Source organism: Pseudophryne corroboree, chromosome 5 (genome assembly GCF_028390025.1).
Source record: "Pseudophryne corroboree isolate aPseCor3 chromosome 5, aPseCor3.hap2, whole genome shotgun sequence".
NCBI lineage: Eukaryota > Metazoa > Chordata > Amphibia > Anura > Myobatrachidae > Pseudophryne > Pseudophryne corroboree.
In genome coordinates, this window is record NC_086448.1 from 237,547,402 (window position 1) to 237,563,824 (window position 16,423).

The 16,423-nt window shown below is 36.7% G+C and overlaps 1 protein-coding gene across 3 annotated transcripts in view; it reads left to right on the forward strand.

The window, feature by feature from the left end:
• KCNH8 (potassium voltage-gated channel subfamily H member 8) overlaps window positions 1-16,423 on the forward strand; it is a 667,193-nt gene that overhangs the window by 555,400 nt on the left and 95,370 nt on the right. For all 3 annotated transcript variants that reach the window (XM_063922193.1, XM_063922191.1, XM_063922192.1), the window contains exons 8-10: window positions 3,974-4,171; window positions 7,831-8,030; window positions 13,251-13,500. In XM_063922193.1, coding sequence (XP_063778263.1) covers window positions 3,974-4,171; window positions 7,831-8,030; window positions 13,251-13,500 — 648 coding nt within the window. The remainder of the gene's footprint in view (window positions 1-3,973; window positions 4,172-7,830; window positions 8,031-13,250; window positions 13,501-16,423) is intronic.

Here is a 16,423-nt window from a genome sequence, read left to right on the forward strand (position 1 = left end):
TCTGCAGTAAGCGCTCTTAACGTGGGTGCCACGAAAACATTAACCCATACCTCCAGAAACTTTATCTGGAACACAAAGGTTAAGTGGAAAATTTACTGCATGAGAAAAATGGGCTGTAATTGATTAGCCTTGGGCGTAAAAGCCAGGGGCTACCACCCTTTTCCATGCACAGTAAATTACTGCTGCTGAATTGAATCTGGTCCTTGTGCTGAGGAAAAAACAACTGAATCTTCCTCTGCACTGAGGAGAGTGTAAAGCTGGGTACACACTAGACGATATGATATCTGATCCAGTGGATTGGACCAACATATTTGGCACATCATCTAGTGTGTGCCCTCTATGTTATTGATGATGTGCTCCAAACCAGTGGATAATCTGCTTTAACTAGTCTAGGCATGTAGTAGAAATCAAGAGCAATGTTCAAACTATCCACTAAACCAGGCATTCCCAACCGCGGTCCTCAAGGCACACCAACAGTGCAGGTTTTAGTGATATCCAGGCTTCAGCACAGATGGTTAAATCAAAATAACTGAGGTACTAATTTAGTCACCTGTGTTCAAGCCTGGATATCACTAAAACCAGGACTGTTAGTGTGCCTTGAGGACCGCGGTTGGGAAACACTGCACTAAACAGTGGGTCCCAACATGCTCCATCTGCCTACCGTATGTAAAGTTGTAAACATTCACAGATAAGCCTTCACAGTTAAGCAAATGGAGCTCTGTGGGACGCTGTATTTAGTTGACTTAAACTTTAGACATTGTTTCCACTAATAGCACTTACCTGTAGGTTTTTGTCTATTTGCACTTCTCCACTTATCAATTAGATTTCACACAGTGGTGCTGATGCAGAGTTGAAGTAGGCCTGTGTCTTGCATGTTTTCGGTGATGGCGTGTTTATGGATCTGTGTGCTATGCAGAGTGGGATGTATTGTTTAGAGGCATAGCTTTTGTACCCACTATATTGTAGGTAAAAGTGTATGCTGACAATGATGATTAGTAGTAAAACAAGCTTACACATAGGGAGTGGGTGCCTACAAATAAATGCATGCAACTGGGCATATGGAAAAATATGCAACTTTGAAAACATTCAGGAGCTACACACACCTGATTTTCATATAACTACATCAGTATACTTGTGAAATTATTCTAGCGTTCTTAGTTCAAACTAGAAATAAATATCTAATGAATTAAGGAGACTTTAATATTACCAGTTATTTATATAGCGCACACATATTCCGCAGCGCTTTACAGAGAATATTTGACCATTCACATCATATAATAATAATAATAATAATAATAATAATAATAATAATAATAATAAGTTTACTCCTTTTTGCAACTACCACTCCAGTGCAGGGTAGGTACATACCATTACATTACATTTAATTTACAGAATGACACACTACATACACTATAATAATAATAATATTATTTTTATTGCTGCTATTATTATTATTATTATTATTATTAGTCAGTCACTGTGCTTTATCTGTTTATTTTAAGCCTCTTAGTTTGCTTCCAAAACTTCAAGTTTGATGCTGTCTGCAAAGTTCAGAACCTGAGTTCAAGACATACCTCCTCCACTTCATTTCCATTCTTATTTTACCTGTGATTCAATCCAGTTAGCCATACTGTTTATATTCACATTGTAGTTTGCACGGTATCATTTGTTATTGAGAGCATTAAAACATGTCAATTTTCTTGTTTAAAGGACAAATAAAACCATAATTTGACATTAATAAAAATGTATCAAAGCCTGCATGTTGCTGAGCTTGGAGATTGCCTTAAATAACTGTTTTTATATGTAATCAAATACGTCCACTATGCTTTTTTCAGTCAGCCACTATGTTAGCAGGGAATGTTTCAACAGAGTGTCAGTAGCAGACTATTAGAACTATTCTGCTGAAATGCACTATGCAGATCATTGATTTATACACTGGAGCAGCATCAGTTATGTCATAGCAGTTGAATTGCCAGCCTTCGAACTGTACAATGTTTTATTATATGTAGCCAAGTAGGAAAGTAAAATTTTACATTTTAACTGAGCTGTTATGTAACTATGACCGATTTATCAAACCTTGGAGAGTAATAAATAGCACGGTGATAAAGTACCAACCAACCAGCTCCTGTCATTTTTCAAACACAGCCTGTGACATAGAAGTTAGGAGCTGATTGGTTTATACTTTATCACTGTGCTATTTATCACTCTCCAAGACTTTATAAATGAGGGCCAATGTGTTTTACTTTCATGGTTCATATCTGAAAATGTTGTGGTCATTTGAAGAGCAACTCTTTCGGTAATGACCCTTCAAGATCTTTTGTACTGTAGGTAGTTATATCCTAATTACAGTACTTTATTTAGTACTCCTGGGTAAAAACGCATGTTACTATTGATCTTAGATACAGCTTGTTTAGTTTCTCTCCCACACATCAATGAGATTGATGCATGCATTTTTTCTTACATATACCATAAATTAAGACAGAGCATTTTGATTTTCTCAGGACAGTTACAGTAGTTACTTATAATTATGCTGGCATTTAAATTGTAAAAATATATATTCCATGTGGCCTATATATTACAGTAGTTTGGTCACTGTGCTTTAATGTTCACATCAGTACAGAATCAGATGTGTCTACATACATCTATCATCACTCCAAATACTGTAGCCCCGTCCAGCACACCACTATATTTGCAACTCAGTAGCACTATATCACTAAGCCTAAGTACCTACAGCAGTACATCATCAGTTCCAAAACTTTTTTTAATCATGGTGCGCTAGAGTATTACCATTTTTTCATGGCATACTGTACCTAGGTCAAAAGTTTTTCATTGAGAAATTTAGCAGAAACTATTAAATTAAGTAGGTTTCACTTACAGTACCTGTCATCCTGAGGTTCAGGTATGTGATGGTGGACAGGGTTGTGCTTCTGATTGTCCACATATTTTATAATTTACAGCTATCAGCTCTATTTTTGACTATTACATTGACCATAAATAATTTTATTTGGTTCTGAACCTAGGGCATCCCAGGGTGTCCGTTTATGGGCCACCATAGTATTTTATTATAAGTGAACTAAGATGCAAACCTGAGGAAAAAGTATCACAATGGAGGAAAAAATAGTAAAATCGGGGAAAAAGTACATAATCCAGGGTAAACACTAACATAGGTCCAATACTAGTGGCCTGCATCATGCTTCTTTATGATTAATCTGCTACTTTATGCCACTTCCTTTGCAATAACTAAGCTAATCCTAGGTTGCTAGTATATGTGCATTAAGATGCAAAATTGAGGAAAAAGTAATAAAACTAAGGAAAAAGTACATAGCACTGGAATTGCACCAGGTGTCCTGCATCATATAGTAGAAAAAGGATAGATGTATGAGGACACATCTGTAAGCATCAAAATTGTATCCTAAACTTCTCATGTCTGTAATGCTACAAATATATTTGATGATGTGCAATGATTTATGTTTATGATATATATATATATACATATATATACATACTGTATATGGGTGTGTGTGTGTGTGTGTGTGTGTGTGTGTGTGTGTGTGTGTGTGTGTGTGTGTGTTTATATATATAGAGCAACAAATATACTGCGGCACTCGAAGACTTGAAATGTGAATATCTGTATTTCACAACAGCAATATATAAAGCTCCAACATTTCGGGGCTCTGCCGCCCCTTTGTCAAGGTGCAAGTAGTTCTTGCACCTTGACAAAGGGGCGGCTGAGCTCCGAAATGTTGGAGCTTTATTTGTTGATGTTGTGAAATACAGTTATTCACTTTTCAAGTCTTCGAGTGCCACAGTATGTTTGTTGCTATCTAACATTTTTTAGGCTGAGGGCACCGGGGCCCAATTCTCTCTAGAGGGGAGTGCCGGTCTAGCAATATCGTCTATATATATATATATAGTGAAATCGTATGTACCGTGTATAACTACTTCAATTCATTTTTTTTATTTCTACTAATAGGTTGGCTTCATGAACTGGGAAAAAGACTGGAGTCACCATTTTATAGCAATAATACACAAGGTGGTCCTACCATCCGAAGTACATACATTGCATCCCTATATTTTACACTCAGCAGTCTAACTAGTGTTGGATTTGGAAATGTTTCTGCTAACACTGATGCAGAAAAGATCTTCTCTATATGTATTATGTTAATTGGAGGTAATATATTTTCTTTTGAAATTATAATATATACTTTGTGTAAGGCAGGGAGTTTCACAACATTTTCATTTCTATTTAACAAAGTAACTGTCTGTTTAGTATAATTTATTACTGTATAGGGGTTTTATTTACTCAAGATGAGACTATATTGCATATATAAATAGAACTTTGAAGTCTGGTTACTTAAAAGGAAATTATATGGTTTACACTATTTAGTTGAAGTATAAATACTTATGCATGAACATTTTCAATTTGCACAGTGCTCCAAAAATCAGCACGAAAAATCAATTAGTAACACATATAACTAAGAGTCATGCAGTGGCCTATATTTAATCTTGTTGCCACTATAAAAACTGTGCACCATCCAGATAATATTAAATTAAAAGAGAGCAATACTAGCCTGTGATAAATCTAATTAAGCCATTTACAATTTTCATTATTTAAATGTACAGGTCTAAATTATGTAACACAATGATTCATGTGCATGCATACAGTATACAATTTTCTAAAGGTTAACTGGTAATATTTTTATATCAGTATCTGGTATGAAAAAGCAAGATGTTTCTTATCTGTCTTGTTAAATTATGCACAAATTATATTTCAAATAGTTTGAGGGATTGATCAAACGTAGTCAAGACCAGAGTTGGACTGGCCTACAGGGGAACATGGGAAACCCTGAGTGGTCCCTACTACCTGTTGGCCTACCTACTCCTTTATGGATCAGGTTCCAGAATCCTAGTGCACTTGAATTATAAATTGTACATATGTTACATTATACTGCACAAGACTATGGAGTATTTTCTACAGCGCATTGCTGTTATTAATGTGGTACATTTTCATGCATCTAGTAGCAGTATTTACTATATATACTGTGTATATATTTATCAAGGGACCCAGACCATGCACTCAGTAATGATTAGCTAAACCTCTGTGGTGGCTATCCACACCCCCTGTGAGATAGAGGCCACACCGCTAAGCATGTGGAGAGTTGTCACACCCCTAAGCATGGGCTCCTTCCACTGCATTCCCCCAGTGGTCCTTTCATGCCCCAGTCCGACACTGGTCAAGACTGCCTTAAAAGTAAAATTACTATAGCTTGAATTTCCCAAAAGTGACTATTATACAGGTATGTGCTCAACATTTGGAAACAGCTCCAGGTTGCAATATTAAACAAATTTTTTTTTTGTGTCTAAATGTAGCTTTAAAGGGTACAGTGAAATGGTCTAAAAATAGACATATAATGTACACAGTCTAGAAAAATTATGTCATCACATTGTCATTTAATGACAGTTGGTATAAACTCTGACACTTACCACATATGTCCTTGGTGTTACTTCCAGGGAGTTCTTACATAACATAAATCTACAGTCTCCAAACACTTCTTTTATTTCCCATACTTAGACCCAGATTTATCAAGCCTTGGAGAGTGATAAATTGCATGGTGATAAAGTACCAACCAATCAGCTCGTAACTGTCATTTTTCAAAACCAGCCTGTAACATGACAGTTAGGTGCTTTTTGGTTCTTACTTTATCACTGAACAATTTATTATTCTCCAAGTTTTGATAAATCTGGGCATTACTCTTCACACACCACTTCATGATAGAAAAACACGTCCTGAAAATAAACCAATCAAAACAACACAACATTATCCACAAACAAAAATTTATAACAGTGTAGAAGAAAGGAAAATGGTACATAGTAATGCACTGGCCACTTATAGAAAAATAAAAATATTTTGTAGAGAAGAAAAAGTTGGAATGTCCCAAAAAGTACAATACCTAAAGTGGAAAAGAAAAAAAGGTAGTCCTAAGTGTTCTGTCCTCTCTACACATTTTCCTATGGCTTGAGTATAAGTTGACAGACAGCATAAATATGCCTACTTTTCAATAAATTTGATTTGCAGTAGATGTGAAAATCTGAAGAATGGTGTTTTATTGTACTAATAGGATTTGTGAATTTAATTGAATTGAACTGGTAAACCTGTAATACAAACAAGTAATGGAATGGAATTACAATATGCTGTTCATGTACTGCGAATATAGATATATGCAATATGTACAGTATGAGATGGCAATGTATGCAAACATTCAAAATACATGCATTATAATTTGCTACAGTATACATAATGTGCTGACTATGAACACAAACATAACTAAGTTCTGAACTGTGAACAGATCTAATGGTAGCAAATGTAAATCAGAATTCTTGTAGCTGTAACAAAGGGGAGACTACAGCTATGCCTGTTTTAATTGCATACATGATGTAAAGTGGTTGATCTCTGCTGTCATATACCCAGGGTGCGGTGGAAGCTTATAAGTGCCAAACTAAAATTTAATCAGGCTGATCAGGAGGTGTAGTTTTCACAGAATAAGTGCATGCAACAAACATAAAATTATGCTAAAGGCATGAGACTAAGCATAATCTTTATAATAAAATCAAGTGCTGATAATAGAAATGGATAAGAGGAAAGAAAGAGAAGGAATAAGAGAGACAGCAGATGATAAAATGGGGGAGGGGCTGCATAGAGAGTGAGAGAAGGAAAGACAGTGACATAAGGATAGAGGGAGAAAAAAAAATCCACTTAGCACCAGTGGGGGCAGCATCTAGTAATAAAGCCTTTGCAATGCCCCGGATAGATACTACCATTAATCAAGCTGAGGAGTTTGCCTAGGGTGACATGGTTAGAAAGTGCCTAAAATAAGTGACTTAATGTAATTCATCCAGTGATATTACTTTACCCGCTGCATTCCTACTTGTTGCATTGGCATGGCTTGAAGGAAAAGCAAAAAAGTAGCCTCTTACATATGCAGATGCTGGTTACTGCTCCACAATGGCAGTGTTATGCTGGTAGTGTGATACTTAGCTGTGATATCACATCCACATGCCACACTTGCAGTGTACTTTAACACACCTAGTCTGACAAACCTCACCCATAATTTAATAAAACCATATTACAAATTTTGAGAAAACATAAGTAATTACAGACTGAATAACAGTTATTTTATGGTCAGTAAGTGGCACAATACTAGACTGCATGTTCCTATTTTGCATTAACCTAATTACTGAAATGTCCTTAGGGATGTTAATATAATGCTAATGTAAATCTGTATACAGTAAAAAAAAAATATATATAAATATATATATATATATATATATATATATCCTTGGGTGTCCTGCTCTCACATCAATGGGTTAAATCAACGGTGGGGTACGACCAGTGGGAACCACCATAACCAGTGGGTCCACAAATATACACGGATTTCCAATATTATGGAGGGGCACTCTCGTATAATAAAAGATAATCCAGAAGAGTCATAAAACCAAAAGCCATAAAACTGCAAGTTTGAAGACTATGCTGGATTAGCTTTTATTATACGAAACTGCGTGTTATATATATATATATATATATATATATATATATATTATATATGTTGGTGGCAATGAGGTGGCACTCACCAGACTTGTTTAAGTATAAAACTCAGGTTCTTTACCTAAAGTATATGAGTTTTATACTTAAACTAGTCTGGTGAGTACCACCTCACTTCCACCGATGTATACAGGGTCTTGGACCCCAGGATGGCACCTTAGCAAGCTATATTAACACCACAATATTCTCACTAACTTGCAATAATTATGATTTTTTTTTATCTTGTATAGCTTTGATGCATGCCTTGGTGTTTGGTAATGTGACTGCTATAATCCAACGAATGTACTCCAGATGGTCCCTTTATCACACAAGAACCAAGGATCTGAAGGATTTTATACGGGTTCATCACCTTCCACAACAGTTGAAACAGAGAATGCTGGAATATTTCCAAACCAACTGGTCAGTTAATAATGGGATTGATTCTCATGAGGTAATGTATATTTACATTTTTTGATGTTGTAGCTTACAAATATTGTATCATATTCTTTTAATATGCTGGTACATTCTACAGTGTATAGCATAAATATAGCAGAAATCTAATATTTTTTGTTACTTTCAAGAAATAATATATTTTTTAAAAATACATATTATGTGTACCTACAGTATATAATATGAATGGAGCTCTCCAGCAAAGTCAGTGGCGGAACTTGTTTTGAGCCACCCCAGTTCATCCCATAGGAGGAGGTAATGTGTAACAGGGAAAAGCAGTGAATGATGGGGAGAGGCAGAGGGTCACGGGGCAGAGGGTTATGGTGACTAGGCGAGTGACGGTGAGTGGCTGAGAGTACAGTAATGTTGTGAAAGGGAGAGGCAGAAGTTGCTGAAATTCCTTGTTTATGTTAGCCATGACATTTGGACAGTACAGACCCCATAGATCTTGAATTGGGCAAACTAGGTGTGAATATAAATGAAATAGACATTACAAACAGTTCTCCTTCTTTGATGTAATATGGTACAGTAAATACTGAGGTAGCAAATTCAATACCCCACATGTAGTAATTTATTTCTGGGTAGTGAATGCTTCTTTGTGACTGAAAGCAAGTAATAAGTGGTAGAGTAAATACAACTTTTAAAATGAAAAGCAGTGTGCCATTAACAACGAGTCAGATTCTATTTTGCATTTACCTGGTAGCATCCATAAAATGGTAGCTAGAATTTGATTTGTTGCTATGGTCAATTCTTCTACTTTTCCTATTACCTTTATCACTTTATTAGCCTGTAGACACATGGGATCTACTGCAAAGGTGGACACAATAGCCCAAATCTCAGGTGTAAAATACATTCATCAAAAAATCTGCAATTGCATATGCAATGGGATGTAGTTATGTGAACGCTGGTCACTATACTGACGCCAGGTACCCCGAGTAATTGACAGCCCGACAGTCGACATGCTGACTAACAGGGACTATTTCCACTCGTGGGTGTCCACAACACCCGCAGAATAGGAATAGAACTTGTGGCAAGCACAGCGAGCCCGCAAGGATCATCATGTATTTTGTACCTTCCTCAAAGACTGCAAATGATTAGACGCTCACTTATATACACCAATCTGCAATAACATTAAAACCCCTGGCTAATATTGTGTAGGTCCCCCTCTTACCACAAAAACAACTCTGACCCAAGGCATGTACTCCACAAGACCTCGTTAGGTCTCCTATGGTGTCTGGCACCAACACATTAGCAGCAGCACCTTTAAGCCTTGTAAGTTGCGAGATGGAAGCTATATTGCTCAGACTTGTTTTTCCAGCACATGTCCTCACAGATGCTAGATCAGATTGAGGTCTGGGGAATTTGGAGGCCAAGTCAACACCTTGAACTCTTTTTTGTATTCCTAAATCCATTCCTGAACCAGTTTTGTGGTGTGCCAGGGTGCATTCTCCTGCTAAAAGAAGTCTCTGCCACCAGGGAATACTGTTGCCATGAATGGGAATACATGGTCTGCAACAATGTTTAGGTAGGTGGTACATGTCAAAGTAACATCCTCATTAATGTCAGGATCCAAGGTTTCCCAGCAGAACATTGCACAGTGCTGAAGCTGTTGATTGCATGCTATGGATCCTCTTGCACCTTAGTGTGCCTTACCATGCAAGCCTGCACTATTTATGCCACAACTAAGACGCATGTATGGTGAAACTACAGCAACGATGAGCAAGGCTACATCTGTATTTAGAATATATGATTTCTGCAGAGTCTGAAACCAGATCCCTAGAGAAGGAGATAGGTCCCAGCCAATGGAGCCCAGTGGGAGTTTCCTCTGTATACCTGTGGGCCAGTCCGACTCTGTGTGAGACACAACAATGTTTTGTGTGTAAAAGATTTATGATTATATTTAATCAAAGTAATTTTCACCATTTCAAATTAAAACCTACATGGAAGTATTTTTCCTGTAATTCAGGTGTAGACTGTGTTGCTCTCATTAACAATAACAGCAATAAAATAATTAAAACTCAGTTCATAGTAATCATGCAAATACTAATTGCCCACTAAAATAAATTAAATGAAGACTGCTAAATGATCACAGTGTGAAAAATACACATACAATATTTACTTTAGCTGCAGGGAACTGAATTTAGCACTATAATTGGAAATAAGTACACAAATAGTTACTTATTCCAAATTAATCTCTACTTTTTGTTTCAGTTTTGTTTTAGTAAATTGGTGACAATATATTTTAGCAAAATATTTAATTCAGTCATAGTATGAATTCTTAAGTCTTAGGGTGATATTTATCAAAGTTTGGAGACAGATAAAATTGTTAGAGATAATGAGCCTTATTCAGAGTTGTACGCTATGCTAATGTTTACGCAATTGAGCAATTATCGGCACACTGCACATGCACCACGATCATACTGTGCATGTGTTAAGGGGCCTTTGCAAGTCCATTTGCAGTGAAGATTTAATTGCAGAGTGATTGACAGTAAGTGACCATTTAGGTAAGTTAATGGGGAATGGCGGCAAAAATACAGGCATGTCATGGCCATTTTCAAGTTGTGTATATGCTGTCAGCTGGGATCACTTATGTAGAGAAACATGTCACTGTGTCGCTACTGCGGCATCCAGTCTGCATAGCCAAAGACCTACTCAAGCGGTCGATGTTCCTTATTTTTATGTTTAGGCTGCGAATGTGTATGCAATCACGAATAAGCTGTGGTAGCTCCGGTGGGCATCTAATTTAATATCTGGGTGGCAGCTTCACTTGCTAACATTAGCAGTTCTGTAGCCTAGAAAATGGCCATTGCATTAGCATACAGCTCTGAATCAAAGTATCAACAAATCAGCTCCTAACTGTCATTTTTTAAAATCAGCCTGTAAAATGTAAGGTAGAAGCTGATTGGCTGGTACTTTATCTTTCATAATTTTATCTTTCTCCAAACTTTTAAAAATACCCCCTAAATGTGCACACTACTTATGTTCAGCATTTATTAAAATTACTTATTTATCTATAATATTAATAATACTGGCTCTCAATAGTTTTATCAAATTATTACCTGATCAGATTGGACTGTGTTCTAGCTATGTAAATGTCGAAAATCCCTGCATTGTTGGGCCACAATCCCGGTATCCCGCCGATCCCAGGATTGGCCTCCCTAATCCCGATAACATGGACTACTTCACCATGTCCCTCCTCCCCCTGTACTCCATATTTGCAGCTCCCCTCTGGGAGATCCTGGACACATTAAATAAAGGCAAGCATGACTTTAGCTCTTTACTATCATACTATTTGTTAAAATTCAAATATTCAGACATCACCAGAAATCTTTCAAAGAGCAATTTGGTTTTTAAGATGTCATTTTTTTTAAAGGTAAAACTCAGGATTTTGGGTGAAGCATTGCCTTTAAAAATAACAACATTTATAACCCACTGCAAAATCACCAAAAAACATATATTTTGACAAATTGCTCTTCATTAAATTTCCTCCATCATACTGTATGCTGTAAATGTGGTAAAACTTGAATTCATGTCACTATTATTAATATACTGAATCCTACATAATATTTTTATACTACTACAGGGACCCTGCACATACAGGTATCCTCATTTTGCCCCCTATGCTGCCCTGTCATGTCCCCCTGTTCAACCTTGCCCAGCTCTGTTCACCTATCTTCTTTAACCTGCCCTCTTCTCAGTACTGCCCACTTTCTCTCTGCCTGGTCCTCCCCTCCACCCCCACCCCCCCACACACACACTCCATTGCACTCTTCCATGCTATCTGTCCACTATAAATACAGCTGTACTTATCTCCCAATTGCACTTCCCCCTGCTCTTTTCTGCTCCACTGAACTATCTGCTGCTCTGACACACCCACACACACTGCATCCGGCCCCCTCCCTTTCACAGCCTGTTGGGCACCCTTGAAGGAAACTACTATAATTTCTCCCATTATCAAGCAGTGGGAGGAGCTTCTATGCTACATGCATGTAGGAGACGGGACAGGCCTGGCTTTTAAAGTTATTATAGAAATATGCAACCACTTGCTAACTGCACGCAATTTTAATATGACAGGTTTTTGGCTTTTTTTTCCTATAGTGTAAATTCAAAATGGCAGGTACAAAATGGATTATGTGCTCTATTGGCTACTAGAACTGGCTATATTAAATTCAGTTAGCATTGACTTATTTAGTACTGGAATAAATGGAAACACATCACACCATGCACTTACTACTGTAGTAGTAGTAGTAGTAGTAGTAGTAGTAGTAGTAGTAGTAGTAATAATAATAATAATAATAATAAAACAATATAAAGTTTTCATTTGCTGGCTTATTATACCCTCAGTTTTGAATTACACTACACACTTATGGTATCAATATAATTAGAGAATCAAGCTGATTACAGTTGTGAATACATTAAATAGTTTGCACTGATTGTATGAATGATACAAAAATCTGAATTTGTATCAAATATATTTTTTCTCATTTTGCCTATTTTCCCAATATTGCAGAATTAAAAATATATTTATACCAGTATACTATCAATTGAAACCTTTATATTTCCTCAACAACAAAAAAAACAACAACAAAATAGCAGGCTTAAAAAATAGTTTTGGCCATTAAGGGTCATGAAGGGTTTTTCATTATCTGGTCTAATGCATCTAGCATTGTGTAAAATTAAGTAAAATGTATTACTGTTTCATTAATATTATGTAAAAATTGTATATATTTATGATTATATTTATTTATGTTTTATGCAGTTGTATTTTCTTAAGACGTAATTATTATTACTGAAGTACAAAAATACATGAAATGTCAGGATGTTCCAATCATTATAAATAGCATATGTTTTGGGGATTTTTTTAATATGAAGAATTACAACATTGAATTACTCAAAATTGTAAATATCTCATTGAGAGCGGTATCTTTTATACTTATACTATACAAATGTCACATATTACCTGTATCTACTGTACTTCAGTAATATTTTTACCAAGACAGAATGCTATTACCTGTCTTTTCTGTCTTTACCAGAAATCAATGTCTTATTTCATTACAAGAGTAGCTACAGGATTATGTAATTATCGCACAAGTTAGATCCATGTTAAAGAAACTGTAAGAAGGATTTGTTACAACTCTTAAAGGGTGAAAGCTTCAAGTCATTTGAAGCCTAAAAAAGATTTAAAAAATAGCTGCATTAATTCCACCTCTGTATTTGATAGCTCCTGAAAGAATTTCCAGATGAACTACGTTCAGATATAACCATGCACTTGAACAAGGAGATTCTACAACTATCACTTTTTGAGAGTGCTAGCCGCGGTTGCCTCAGGTCACTGTCTCTGCATATCAAAACATCTTTTTGTGCTCCTGGAGAGTACCTACTGCGGCAGGGAGATGCATTGCAGGCAATTTATTTGGTGTGCTCCGGTTCCATGGAAGTTCTAAAGGATGGCATGGTACTGGCTATACTAGGTATGTACTGAACTTTCCATTTATTGTATGTAATTTTTTTATTGCACTGTAGCATACAAAACAAATTCAATTCCTTTTCTTATTAACAAACAGCTGTTACACATATTGCTATGTTATAGTACAGAAAATGTATTACAGGTTGTGTATCCCTTGTCCAAAATGCTTGGGACCAGAGGTATTTTGGATATCGGATTTTTCTGTATTTTGGAATAATTGCATACCATAATGAGATACAGTATCATGGTGATGGGACCTAAATCTAAGCACAGAATGCATTTATGTTTCATATACACCTTATACACACAGCCTGAAGGTAATTTTAGCCAATATGTTTTACAACTTTGTACATTAAACAAAGTGTGTGTACATTCACACAATTCATTTATGTTTCATATACACCTTATACTCACAGCCTGAAGGTCATTTAATACAATATTTTCAATAACTTTGTGTATTAAACAAAGTTTGTGTACATTGAGTCATCAAAAAACAAAGGTTTCACTATCTCACTCTCACTCAAAAAAGTCCGTATTTCGGAATATTTGGATATGGGATACTCAACCTGTAATATATTTGGGAGTCTTTAAATGCCTGCATTCCCCCAAGTCTTAAAATACTATCAACAGATGCTAAGCAAGCTAACAATCATCTATAGAGGGGAATCCTCTATAGCAGGGGTCAGGGAACTTTTTTACCTTTTACCCCAAAATATATTTAGATACGCTGATGTTACCTCCTTGATTTGAAAGGAAGGAAATCACATATTATTGTGCATATATACTGGTTATCACTCTTTCTGTGGCATTTCTGAGATAGTGTGATTGTGTGTGTGTGTGTGTGTGTGTGTGTGTCTATATATATATATATATATATATAAACAGCAGAGGCGGTGCGGCACTCCAATGATTGACACTTGAGACTTAGGTAGAAATACAACGTTTCAATGCCTGTTTTAATACTGTGGCATTTTCGTCAGGTAATACAAACACAGTAAACAAAACATACCTTAAATAGGTGATCACCACGTGAAGACCGAGCGCTACGGCGGGACTGCACACCCGGCGGGCGCATCGAGGGTGACGTCATGACGCACTACAGAGAGCGTCAGACGGCACCCGTAGCCAAAGCAACATCAAAACAATAACAATCATATACAAACACATACATATAGAGATGGCAGGCAAAAACAGTATCGCTAGCTGACATACAAATGCCTAACAAGAATCCTCCTACATAGACTGTACAACATACTGTGAACCATATTGTCCCGATAAGCCGAGATAGCATGGATATATTAAGCAGAGATACTGCTATGACAGCTAAACAAATGCAATGACGAATACTGACCTAATCAATCAAGGTAGCATAAGGTCTAGTGAATATATTAAGCTGAAAGCAAATACATATAGAGCAATAAAAATATCACTATTATAAATATATAGTCACAGATTACCTATCATTAGCTAGGACAAGAATGTTCGTTAAGTCCCCTAGGCGCTATAATACCCAAACGGAAAATCCAGCGTGCTTCACATTGTAATAATTTGTGACCACGATTGCCACCACGTAATGATTGTGGAATGTGGTCAATCATTCTATATTTGAGGGTAGTTAGATTATGAGATACCAATGCGAAATGTCTCGCAACTGGCTGGTCACTCTTACCAGAAGTCAGTGCTGCCTTAATGGCCGACCGATGTGCTGCCATACGTTCTTTAAAGGGACGTTCGGTCTTCTCGATATAGGACAGGCCGCATGGGCAGATTATCTGATACACTGTGAATTTTGTGTTACATGTTAATCTGTGTTTAATATAAAATGTCTTACCAGTGTGTGGGTGATTGAAAGCATCACCAGGGATAAGAAACTTACATGTCACACACGTACAACGTATACAGCCCAGTTTACCCCGGTATAGGCTAGGGGCAGGTTCTGAAATGTCAGCCTTAACTAGGATGTCTCGGATGTTACGGCCACGTTTATAACACGGCATCAATTTGGTGTTAGAGAGCTTGCAATCAGGGTCTGTTTTAACGATGGGCCAGAGTTTCTTAGAGATTTTATTAATGGAACCACTGGCAGTAGTGAATTGGGTTACCCAAGGCAATGATTTAGCAGTAGTGTCAATAATCTTAGGATGCAGCAAAGAATCTCTATCCATACTAAGGACCTTGATTTTAGTAAGCTGTAATTGATCAAAGTCATAACCTCGATCTAAAAATTTATGAAGCAGGATGTCAATTTGTATTTCAGCTTGTGTAGTGTCAGAAATAATACGTCTGGCACGTATAAATTGAGAGTACGGTAGGCCGTGGATTAAGGATCTCGGATGACAGCTATTAGGTGCCAATAGATTATTCCGATCCGTGGGTTTGGAATAAAGATTGGTGCAAATTGCACCCTCACGGATGGAAATGGCAACATCTAGGTAGTGAATCTCGGTTGAGCTATATGTATAGGTAAATTTAACAGGGCTAGGACCAGAATTATGCAAATTAATGTGGCTAATAAGGTCATTGCAATCACCCTTCCAGAAAATCAATAAATCGTCGATGTAACGACAAAAGAACAAAATCCTGCTAGAAATTAATTAATCGCAAAAAAATACAAGCTCTTCAACGTCAAACATAAATATGTTGGCATATGAGGGGGCCACCGCCACCCCCATTGCACAACCGACCAGCTGTAAATAAAATAAACCATTATACAAAAATAAATTTTTTGTTAAAATTAATTTGAGTAGACCAAGCACAAAAGTAATTTCAGGGCCATTGTAATGAGACTGACAATTCAAGAATCGACCCACAGCAGCCAGGCCTAAGTCGTGAGGTATGACCGTATATAAACTGGTCATGTCTATTGTAAACATGGAAATATCAGGGTCAAGCCTAGGGAGGGCCAAGAGTTTAGTTAACAATAAAGT